Source organism: Monodelphis domestica, chromosome 3 (genome assembly GCF_027887165.1).
Source record: "Monodelphis domestica isolate mMonDom1 chromosome 3, mMonDom1.pri, whole genome shotgun sequence".
Taxonomy (NCBI): domain Eukaryota; kingdom Metazoa; phylum Chordata; class Mammalia; order Didelphimorphia; family Didelphidae; genus Monodelphis; species Monodelphis domestica.
This window is the reverse complement of record NC_077229.1, coordinates 186,480,717-186,493,833: the sequence shown is the minus strand read 5'-3', so window position 1 is coordinate 186,493,833 and position 13,117 is coordinate 186,480,717. Positions and strand designations below refer to the sequence as shown.

Sequence of the window (13,117 nt, the reverse complement as noted above, 5' to 3'; positions counted from 1 at the left end):
CAGCATCATATTTATATCACAAAAAGAGTTCAGCAAAACTTCTACATTACCTGTTATTTTAAATAATGAGTTTAACACTGGAATTAGTTGATCTTTGAATATTTGGTAAAATTCCCTTTAAATCCCTTTGGTTATAATGGTTTTTTTTTCTGAAAGTGTTCATTTAGTGTCTATTCAATATCTTTTTCCAAAATAGGTTCATTTAAATATTCTATTTCTAGGTAGTTTTTTGGGGGGTGGTAGGTATTCTTCTATTACTTTTCCTTTGTTAAATTTACTTGCATATAACTGAATCAAATAACCCCTAATCATTGTTTATTTTCATTTTTAATGCTGGAAAGTTCATGATTTTTATTTTTTAATGTTAGTGATTTGTTTTTCTCTCTTTTTATCAGATTCATCAATGGTTTATCAATCTTGTTAATTTTTTATCAAATCAAATATAAGATTTATTTATTAATTCAATGATTTTCTTATATTCAATTTCATTGTTCTCACCTTTAACTTTTTAGGATTTCTAATTTGGGCTATAATTGGGGATTTTTAATTTGTTCTTTTTTTAAATTAATTCCAAATCCATTGATTTGTTCTTTATCTATTTTACTAATATAAACATAAATATATAAAAACACAAAATTTCCTCTAATTACTATTTAGATGTGTCCCATAGGTTTTGGCATATGGTCTCATTAATAAAAGTATTAATTGTTTCTGTGTGCTGTTCTTTATCCCACTTGTACTTTAAGATTGTTATTTAGTCTTCAATTAGTTTTTATTTTGTGTTTCGTAGGTCCATTATATATAAATTGTATTGTGTTATAGTCTGGAAAGAATATATATTAAATATTTCTGCTTTTTACATTTAACTATAATGTTTTTGGGCCCTTATACATAGTCAATATTTTGGTAAAATATCATGTACCACTGAGAAGAGGGTATACCCTTTTCTGTTCTTATTCGCCTTTCTACAGATATCTCTCATTTTATTTTTTTGCTAGATTTTTCTAGTTCTGAGAAGGAAAATTAAAATTCCCCACTGTTATTGTTTTGTTACCTATTTCCATCTGCAACTCATTTGTTTTTTCCTTTAAAAAATTGGATGACATAAATTTGGTGTCCATAGGTTTAATACTGACAATGTTTCATTTATTTATGGCAACTTTTAACACGAGTTTCTCCATTTATTTCTTTTAGCTATATCTATTTTACCTTTACTTTTTTCAGAGATGATGGTTTCTACCCCTGCTTTCTTTGTGCCAGCTGAAGCATAATATATTTTGTTCCTATCATTTGTTTTGGTGGAGGAGTTTTCCATATTTTGAGTACACCCATGATGAGGAAATAAATGATTATTCATATATTCAAATCTTATTTTTCATGAGAGTAAACTCAGATTTTTTCCCATCTATGTTAATTGAGATCCCCATTACCACATTGTTCTAATACCATCCCATCAAGAATGCTGCTTCATAAAATAGACTGATCTTCATTAGTCAGACCTTTCATTTTCAATATCATTTTCTTATTCCATGCAATGTAAAGCTCCTATTAATTTTTTCTAGAATTTCTAATACCTGATGATAAATGAACCCAAGGTTAATTGTTTCAGTTATTGTTCCTTGTTACCCAGGTCCAGAAGGACATATTCAATAGGGAATTTTTATAAGTGATCAAGGAAAAAAAATGTACAAATGCACATACTCTGCTAATTCATTCAGACCTCTTGCTCTTTCACAGAAGTAAATTTAAAATTATTTTCTTTTTAAAGTGCAAGTGCCTATTTTTAAAATGGTAAGTTAAAACTTCTGAGGTTTTTATCACTCTTAGTAACATGTGACTTGTATTATATGTTACACATCAGAAGCAGAGGAAAGCTATGTAATATCAACTCTTTATAGACATTCAAATTAAGAGTTCTCATTAAAATATGACTTAGCTTTTCTTTATTAAGATAAGATGCTAATTGGGCAGCATATGAATGATAAGAACTAAGGAAGTTCCTAGAAAAGAAACATCAATGTATGTACCAGAAATTGGGGATGGGTTCAAAGAAAGCAGAGCCTCAGAAATGGGTAAGTTAGAGACTAGAAGAGAGAGAGAGAGAGAGAGAGAGAGAGAGAGAGAGAGAGAGAGAGAGAGAATATATTAGATTCCTAGAGTGACTTCACTGAAAACCTAGAAAGTTCTGACTATATGCAAGTGAGGATTTACTTATTTTTCAGTGAAAAATAAAATTAAGAATTACTGACTATTAATGTGGCAGAGTAGTACAGAACAAACTTTGGGTAGGAGATAAAATTTGAGAAGTTGGAGGCAGAAAGGTCAGTTAAGAAGTAATTGCAATAATTGAGGTGAGAAGTGAAGAACAATTGCATCAAGGTAATAAGAGTAGAAGGTGAGAGTGTAGAGGGAAGTATAGGTAGGTTATCATATACCAAAGTGATATTGTCAAGAAAGAATAGAGAGGATTTAACAATTGGCTGCATGTAAAGAATATGGAGATGAAGGAATAAATGTGAAATCCAAAAATTAGTGTAAAAGACATTTGTTGCAAAAATGGCACTGGGCAGAAAAAATAAATCACTCTTTAATTCTGATCCCAAAACAAATATGCAAACATGGAGGAAAGTTAAAATTAAAGTAAGCATGGAAAGAAAGAAATTGAAATAAATGTCAAAGAAAGAAACACAGAAGAAAAAGTTTTCATCTGGTCAGTAAAAATGAATTCTGATTATTTAAATTAAATGTTGTTAATTTAAAGAGGAAATATCCTAAGCAGAATGAGAGTAATGAATACATATAAAGAAATGTGATCTGGCAAATCTCAGGAGTCATGCTACTCTATATGATGGCTTAATTTATGTAGGAAAGACTCTAAGATTGCAGGTTTTTAACTGATGTACATTAATTCTTCTCTTATGAGAAGGAAAGTCTTAGAATGTATCTGTCATATAGGCAAATGATCTGTAACATCTAAATATTTTTTATCTCTAACTGAAATCTCTTGTGGACAGAACATAGTATTAGGCACCTTCTGTGAACAACCATAAAAAAGGTCTGAAAGCAAACACACAGAGAGACACAATCACACAAGCTCTTCATTGAGGGAAGGAATTTGGAATGTCATTTTAATAAAATACATTCAGAAATAATGCACACATATACACATGTACAGTCAAACTGTGAAAAGCAAAGTATGTCCTTCCTATCAATGGGAAAACATCCCCCCTACCATCAAAAAACCCTAGAAAAATTCATAAGATAGTGTTGAAACTTGGCTTATGTTAAAAACAAATAAAACAAATGATGATTTTACTAAATGAATGGGGGAAAAACAGCCAAAACTTGTTTGGCCACAAGAGGAACATAATGAATCATGTGAATTTTTTTCCCTTAAGGAGTCAGTTCAGTGTCATTTAGACAGTCATAGGTAATTATGATGAAAAAAAGCAATTTTTAAGCTATTTCTTTTCTCTCATTTCAGATTTATTAACTCTACCTCTTGAAAAAAAATGGAAAGTATCCAATTAAGTATTTTAGGGCCATCTTAGAAATTGCAACTTTAATTCATTAGTTTGAAAAAAATCATTGATTTTTCCTGAACACAAGATGTACTCATGTAGATTATATTCAACCCAAGAACTTTGTTTTGTTTAAAAAAGGAAAAGACTATGCTACCTATAATAAATTATACTAATCTATATTTTGAAAATGTATCTTTGAGTACACAGGAAATTTTCTGTAAGTGGGACATTTCATTATTTATTGATTGATGTCAACCACAAATGAGAGCACATTTTGTTATTCTGAAAGATGGATGATATTGTGTGCTGTAGAAATTGTAACATTCTGCTTAATGCTAGTATAAAAATTATATTCTTCTTAATCTTTCAGTTTGTTTCAAAATATCGATGAGAGAAGACCCATAAAACATAGTATGTTAACACTTGAAGAAATGCCAAACATCCAAAGACAAAATACTGGTTCTTTTATAGACATTAAAGAGATTGCGGCTTTTAATTCTTGTCATTTAATTAGGATATGAACGTGTGAATTTGAATAAATCAACATAAATATCATCCCAAATCCCTAAACATAGAAATAAACTTAATAAGAGGCAAAATGATTAATTTAATAAGACTGATATATCTGGAATCAGTGGATCTGAGTTCAAAACCATACTCTGAACTTAGATGTTTTTCTTTGAACAATTTGTATAAAATTTGTGGGTCTCAATATACTAGTGATGAGGCTCTGGGGCAAGTGTATACTAGAGGACCAATAATGTACATTAACAATTTCCACATTTAAAAAATGAATTTCTTTTATTTATTCTTCTTTTTTGGAAGAAAGAGAAAAATATAAAAAGACACTGGACTGTGGATATATAGGTTGTATTTTTTTGTTAAGCAAAAACTTTAAAGTAATTAGAACTGTCCAACAGAGAGTGTAGTCTTAGAAGTTAGCACTATCTCCTTTATTGTATTGCTCATCAAGGAAAATGTAGTTTGGGAGAAGTCATATAAGGAATTCTTAAGGTGAGGATTAAATTGTATTGCTTTTTCAATATCTTTTTCAGATTTGAGTCTCTGTGATTTTATTATTAGAGAGACCTAATTATAATGTTTTTGGGACTAGATGTGTAATACTGGGCAAAATTAATATTTCTATGGAATTGTTCACTCATCTCTAAAAGATAGAGATGATCTATAAAAGTCATTGAAGATCTTGGTGGCAACTCTGTCCTAGCTTGAAGAAAGTTCATAACTGCCCATTGTGGAGAATTAATGACTAGTATATATATATATATATATATATATATATATATATATATATATATATATATATAAAATCAAGAAGTTTTCTTGACTAGGGTAAATGTTGGCATTAATTTGTTTAGAAGTCAACCCCTCAGGACTAGTGTTGGGTGTACTGAGAGGGACTGAGTCAATGTGTACATATTGTGTATTGTGTAGAGTATATGTGTAGATTTGAGTGATTCATGGTGTGTTTTAAGGTTTATGGTATTAGTGTATCACCATGCACTTTCAATCAAACTTCCATTTTGTAATGGGTAGAGAATGCATATTTAGACCATGAAATATTGCTCGTGAGACTGAGAATGCACTGGGAACTAATCATAATTCTTTTTAATTCAACTATCATATTTTAGTACAATGAAATAAAAATGTTGTTTAATCATTTCAATCATGTTTGACTCCGTGTAACCCTATTTGGGCTTTTCTTGACAAAAAATTTCTGGAACCATTTGTCATTTCCTTCTCTAAGTAATTTTCAGATCAGGAAACTGAGGCAAAAAGGGTTAAGTGACTTGCCCAGGGATATTTATTTAGACATGTCAGAAGACAGATTTTAACTCAATAAGATATATCTTCCTGAATCCAAGCCTAGCACTGTATCCACTGCACCACTTAGCTTTCCTGAAATATAGATAGCTAAAAGATATATGTATGAAAACCTTTTTTTAAAGAACAATTGTGAAAGGGTATAAGAATTGGAGATTATAAATAATTATATGAAAGAATGACTCAATAACTAGTAATAAGAGAAATAAAAATAAAAAATAACTGTTTGAATTTCTTACCTAGCCAATTATCAGATTAATCAACAAAAATAAATAAGACAACATTAATAGCTCTTATTTATGAAGCACTAAGTAGGAGAGATTATCATCCCATTTTATAGATAACAAAATAGACATTGAATGAGGTTATTTCACATGAATAGGTATACTCAGGTAGTGACTATGGCTGGATTTTAACTCAGGTCTTTCTAATTCCAAGTCTGGAATGTTCTCCAGTAAACCATCTAACCACCTCAAAAAATGACAATAAGTAGAAATAGTCAACATTGCAGTGGCATATAGAGACATATACACTAATGCACTGTGAGCAGAGTTGTGACTTAATACCATCATTCTAGAAATCAACTTCAGATTATGCAAATAATTTCACTAAACTATCCATACAATTGTATGCACAGATTCATTGCTAGCCACATAATATGAGGTAGTCAATGAGAAGAAAGGCCTTCTATGCACAAAATTATATATAGCAGCACTTATTAAATGATCATTTTAAATTTAATTTAAAATTTTTTCCCATGGTTACATGATTCTTGTTGTCTCCTTCTCCTTTTCTCTTCCCTCTCCGAGAGTTGGCAAGAAATTTCACTGGGTTATTATACATGTATTATCATTCAAAACCCATTTCCATATTATTCTTTTTTGTAATACACTAATCTTTTAAAATCAAAATCCCAAATACTATACCCATATAAACAAGCAACAAATCATATGTTTTCTTATTTCTTTTCCCTCAATTAGTTCTTTCTCTGGATGTGAATAGCATTCTTTCTCATAAGTCCCTCAGAATTGTCCTGGATCATTGCATTGCTATTAGTAGCAAAGTCAGTTATATTTGGTCATTCCAAAATGTTTCAGTTACTTTGTATAATATTCTCCTGGTTCTGCATAGCATTATTTTTTGAAAGAAATAACTGGAAATAAAGTAGATCCTCATTGATTACAGAATGGCTAAACTAAATATGGTACATGGCTGTAAAGGAATATTATTATGTGCTGTCAGATGATGAACAGGATGAGTATAGAAAAAAAGAGGGAATTAATAAGGATTAATTCAAAGTGATATAAGCAAAATGAAAAATACAGTATATATGATTACTATTACACAATAAATGGAAAGAACAATAAAATGTTTAATTGTTTTGACACTAAATACTTCAAAATTAGAATGACACTTTAGACCTTAAAGAGATTTATGAAAAAAAAAATCCTCCTACTTCTTTGGGGAAATGTGGAATACTGCATTTCATAAAAGGATTTTTTTTTAAATTTTGGATATACTGGTTAGTTTTGTAGAAACCTTTTCCCTTTCTCTCTTAAAAATTAAGAGATAAATCTAGGTTTGGAGAGGAAGTTACAGTGGAAAATGTAGATAATATTAAGCCAAAATATATCAATAGAATTATTTTTATACATGCAAGGCATAATGCTAGACACTGGAGAAACAACGATAAAAAAATGAACCAGTGAAATTTAATTACTACACTCCAGTCACCTTCATGCTAATCCTCTTCATCTCCAGATGAGCTCTTCATTTCCTGCCCTGTGTCCTTTGCTTCTTTCTGACTGGTGAAAATTCTCTATAACAACAAAGCCCATGCCTTATCACCATGCTGAGTTAGCACCATTGTCATGTTGCTCCATTGCACACACAGCTTATTCATCACTACTCCTTTCCAACCTCTGGCTCTGCAAACAGTGATCAAATAATATGACCATTCCTAGGAAAGATGTCTGGAACAATTGATTTATGACTCTGCTCACTATCCCCAAGACTTCTTGATTTCATGTACTCCTCTTTGGCCATCACTACCCTATGGGATCCTACATTTCCCCCTACACTTTAAAAGGAGATTTCCTTTATTACTTTTATATCAGTGATTATAAAATAAGGAATTACATATGATCCTTTAGGTGGGTAACTAAAACTATGATTTTAGAAAGAATTAGACCCAGTTAGTAAACTAACTGTAAATATCAGTTATAATAATATAGTATTAAGCATTGTTGTAGAAAAGATAGATATGGTGTGGGTATTAAAATATTATAGCTACCAATAAAATTAAGAGCTTCTGCTCTGAACTTCAGAATATGTTAAGTGCACAGCTTGACTGAATATTTATTTTTATAAGGATAATAGAAATAATCATTGGATCAGTAGTAGAAATTATGAATGTATTACAAAGACAAGATGGTATTTGCTTTTGTGAAGGATTTATATTCACTATAGATTCCTCCAAATTTAAGTCTTAGAAAAGCATCATTTATTTATCCTTAGGAGTAAGTAAAATAAATTAAGTCTGATTATGTCAGACTATTATTTGTAGTATCAATTAGAAATGACTGAAAATTGTATCCTGATCAGATTCATTCCCACATTTTCTGTTATTGTTACTTTCAAACTGCATTAATGAATTCTACTTGTGAGATATGTTGAACCATATATTCTAGAGACTGAGACATTTAACAAAGTCCTTGATCTTTGTAAATCTTCTTGATGTTCAAACAAGAAATCTTAATTGATTCTAAATCACTAGAAAGACATGAGCAAATGGGGGCTGCCTGTCTTAAACCTTTGTTTGGAATTTTTATTAACTCTCTTAGTAAATATTTCCTAAATGTTAGTAACATATTCCATACATTTGTTTTTATTAATCATTTATATTAATTGTCAAAAAACTATTAAACAGAATAATGTACATCTATACAAAGTCTTTCATCAAAGATGATATAATGAGACTGTTGACTGTAAATGCCACAAATGAGTTGGTTCAATCTCAAAATGATGACCCAATCTTTGATTTGCTACAAGCTATTCATTCTACTGAATGCCTGGACTTTTCATACCAAAAGCCTTCTGCCCTGGTATCTTGTCCTCCCAAAATATAATACTGCTATTTATCATGTTTTACCATCAAAAAACATTCTTTTCAGAAAGTTCATGAAAGCCTTATATATACACAAACAGATTTCTAAAAACAGATTATTCTATGAGTTAGTATTCAATTGCAAATTAGAAACTTAATTTTCAGAAGTATTCACTATAGATTTCTTTGTAATAATGAGTTTTTATAGCACATTAAGGAATGAGTTACTCAATGATGAAGTCACATAATTTTAATAATCTGTTTTAATTTCATGACACCATATATTTGATAGTGTTGGAAAATATTGATTAACTTAGTATAAAAGCATCTCCTCAATGCATTCCTCTTGATACATCAACATTATGAAATTTTCTTGGGTTTAGAAGGCTCTGCCTATAGATCATAAGTTTTGAAAGTCTATAAATGTTTCAAGCATGAGCCTAGTAAGAGAATATTGGAATCTCTCTCTGTCTCTTTCTCTCCATAAATATATATACATATATGTAAATCCAACTGATTATTTGATTTATTGGCAAGAAGATAATATATCCAAGAAAGTAACTAAAGGTTTAGCAAGTTCACTATGTGTTTATGATTTATAAATCCTACCTGAAAGATATCCTGTTTTAACCTACTTATTTTTTATGCATTAAGCATGTGCAGACAAAAAAGTAATCTAAAGTCATAAATTCCACAAAAATAGAGAATATCTATACTCAAAATATGATGTTTAGCAGACAATGCCAATATCTGCCAATAAAATCATAATAAGATGACAAATATTTCTCACAAATTTCTGATCTAATTTTAAAGTGAAATTACAGGATTCTCATAAAGATGTGTGAACCAAAGATACAATGACTGTTGAGCCTCTGGAAGTGGCTGAGCTCCCAACCAAATCATCCCTATTAGCTACTATTCAGCACTTGAATAATGCTTTTTTATCTCTGCCCAACATGCAGCATTTACTTACCCTTAAATTTTTAGGCATTACAGCTTCTGCTGACTTAAATGCATTCCACAAATAGAACACTACAGCAATCTTCTTGTGCTAGACATTTATACGATGTGTGCTTCTCAGCTTTTTTTTTTTTTAAGATCTCTTTTTTAAACTTTCTAACTATAAGCAGACTGGAAAGGCGATATAAAAATGAATGAGAACTTTTTTTTTTCCCCCTAAAGTAGTCATAAAGACATTCAATTTAAGGGTTAAAAAAAATGGCACAGCCTCCTACCTTGAAAACAAACATCTCTCGGCGGAGAATGGCGAGGGTATTGAAGTTTCCATCACAGATGTTGGGTTTGGCTCCAGGATAGAAAGGTTTGCCAGTGGGAGGCCGTGGAGGTTTAGGCCTGTCGTTCTTCCTTGGGTCTAGCGGAGGAATAGAGCGGTGTGGGGGCACTGTTGGTAGAGGTCTTGTTGGTGGAGGGGTCTTGTCAGGTGGACCTTTTGAAAAGATGAGGACAGTGCTTGGGCTCACTTAAAACTGGAATAGTGCTGGAAAATATGCTACAGAGAACAATTATTCATCAGCAGAAGATATCAACTAGGTGATCTAAGAGGTATTTAAGATCATGTAAAATGAAAATGAATATTCAATGATATTTAATATTGAATTGCCATGCTATGTTCTTGAACTGGGTAAACAATATTTATTTGTCAGGTTTTTTAATATATTTGTCAGTTTTTGATGATAGCTTTTCCACTGTTCAACCAGGGGCTAAAGTACAATAAGCCTACATAACCTAATCCTAGATATTAACTAAGTAAATTATATGACAAATGTATGAAGACTCATGAAAGAAAAGATTTACTGATCAAAACTTGTGCTAAACACGAGTATTAGACAACACCATAACTATTACAACTTTCAAATATCGTATCTACTGAAATACTTAAATGCATTTCTGGAAAGCTGCTTTCATTCGAACATTGAATTTAAGTCACCTATTGATTAAAACATCATCAGCAAAACATTAATTTTCTGGAACAGTTTTCGAAAGGAGGCTTCTAAATCAAGCCAAAGTTCACACAAGTAATTTGGTGGTGATATTAAGCACCACTTCTCAAGGGATTTTTTTTTTTAATGAAAGACACAGCTGTTAACACTTGGTATTTAGACTATGGGAAGAATATTCTGGTGTAGACCTTCAGTCTAGACTACTAATTCATGAGGTCATGAGAAAGAGCCACCTTTTACTTAACTGCTTTAGAATAACATCCTCTACCACATATTCTGTACAATCATGGACATATAACAATATACTCTAATATTTAGTACAGAAATATGCACCTTTTAAACAAGAACATTTCTATTTTTTCTATCGCTACATTTGACTTTTCCAACAATATAGAGCAGGAGGAAATATGATCTATTTTTTTAAAATCCACTTTAACCCTAAGAGAGCACTTAACATTGATACATTTAAAATGGAAAATATAATTAATGCAAAACAAATTATTGAACTTAAACTATGCTGTTTAAAAATGCAAATGACATATCCTGATTACTGTGTATTATTAACATTCAGGCAGCACAGATTTGTCTTTACATTGTAAGAATGAAAAGTTTCACCCCATTAATTTAGTAAAACAGATTCACTTAATGTACATTATATGTGCCAGGCTCTTAACAATTATGGGTGAAATAAATTTATTTGTAAAGGTCAATGGTGGCATTATGGGAGTTAAAGTTATGGTAAAAGATGTAGAATAATTTTTTATATCTCTCTACCAGTTAATTTGCTCACATTTGTATAATCTCATCAGTTAACATGTGTTTTTCATATTAATATATTGACTTTATTATGAGATATAGTGGCCAATATAGCCCTGGATATGTTTCCCCTATATATATTCAAGTTTTGGGACTGGTAATTACATATTATCCAGGTTAATTTGTGACATTCATTAACTTAAATAATAGATCTGCAGCTGGTAGCTATTGAATATTGAAACCCATCAGCTGGAAACCAATGTTTGGGATGTCTGAACTGGTCTTTTAGCCTCTCATGAAGACAACTTACAATTCTTGTTTCATTATTTATTTGAATATCCTAATCAGGCACTCTCATATCTTTATTTTAATATTAAAAATATTCTTAGTGCAATTTTTATCACAAGCCATGGCATGTATAGAAACGGAGAGGCGGGCTTCATCAAAATCAGCAACTTTCTGTATAACCTATACATCTGGGTTGTGGAGAAGCTAGGTGGCTCAGTGGGTTGAGAACCAGGACCAGAAAGGAGAGGCTGTGGGTTCAAATCTGTCCCCAGATGCTATCTACCTGTGTGACCTTGGGCAAATTTCTTGATGCCTATTACCTAGTGCTGATCTCTCTTCTACCTTAGAACCAATGCATAATATTGATTCTACGATGAAAAGTAAGGGTTAAAAAAAAAGACATCTAGGCTGATTGCCCAAAGTGCCTTGAATTATAAATATATTTTGCCCATGGTCCATTTTCCCCAGTATTTTCCTTCACCCCACATTTAAAGATCCCATTTGAAATGGTGAAATATAGAAATAGACCGTAGACTTCATTGCAGGGTCAACCAAACAAAAGCTTAATAAGACAGTAACCTACCATATATCTTCTGGATGCCTTGTAAATCATCATTCGGTAGTTTAAAGTTGTCAGTCTCCATATACTGGTAAAATGGAGCCATGATAGCTGTGGGATCATTGGAATGTTCCAACCCTAGAGCATGTCCTAATTCATGCACTGCAACTAGAAAGAGGTCATTTCCTGTGTGAATGAAAAAGAGAAGAAAGAATGTTAAGAGTCTAAAAGGGCTATAACTAAGTATACAAGTGCTATAAAAGAAAACTAAGTAAATTCCAAATAAAAAAATTACAAATGGAATAAGGATAATAGGAAGAGCTTATTTATTGTAATGCCAAGGTACTGTTTTATCACTGATTCTCCTACTGATCAGAATCAATGTTATTAGTTGAAAGCACTTAATGACCATTCAATTTAATAATAGTAAACAATTACATGAAGCTTTAATTGGTGAAATACTTTACATATATAAACTAATATGACTCTTATGACAACTCCCTGAAGTAGGTGCTCTTATTACTGCCCTTTTCCAAATGAAGAACCTGAGACTGAGAGAAATTTAATACATTCCCATGGTCATATATTTAGTATCTCTTTGTATTTGAAATGATGTACTTACACCATTTTTACTGCTCCATCCATTGGAATGTATTAAATATTTTCATGATGGGCCATATTCTCTACTAGGCACTGGGTATACAAAGACAAAATGAAGTATTCTCTGCTTTAGAGGAGCTTGTGTTATGGCACTATTGGCTGACAATGCCACATTATAGCTAAAAAACACTTTAGATGATTCAAAATTTATTTATAATTAATACGTTATCTCATTTGAGCCTGAAAAACTCTTCTGAGACAGTTAAGGGATATGTTATTCATCTTATTTTACATAGGAGTTTTTTCACATTGGGGCTTAGTGTCATGAAATTATTTCCTTAGGCATACACAAGATAGGTGGTGATTGAGCTGAGATGAGAACTCTGTTCTTTATATGTATTAAATTGTGTCTCCATCCTGGATTTTAGATCAATCAGCCTGGTTGCCTAACTCCTGAGTTTGTTCATTTCTGACAACTGCA

General features: G+C 31.2%; 1 protein-coding gene across 1 annotated transcript in view; it reads right to left on the bottom strand.

Moving 5' to 3' along the window:
- The window catches only part of MMP16 (matrix metallopeptidase 16), a 373,571-nt gene that overhangs the window by 96,611 nt on the left and 263,843 nt on the right, over positions 1–13,117 (bottom strand). Inside the window, exons 5-6 of the mRNA XM_001368488.4 lie at positions 12,061–12,222; positions 9,708–9,919 (exon numbers count right to left, since the gene is read on the bottom strand). Coding sequence (XP_001368525.1) covers positions 9,708–9,919; positions 12,061–12,222 — 374 coding nt within the window. The remainder of the gene's footprint in view (positions 1–9,707; positions 9,920–12,060; positions 12,223–13,117) is intronic.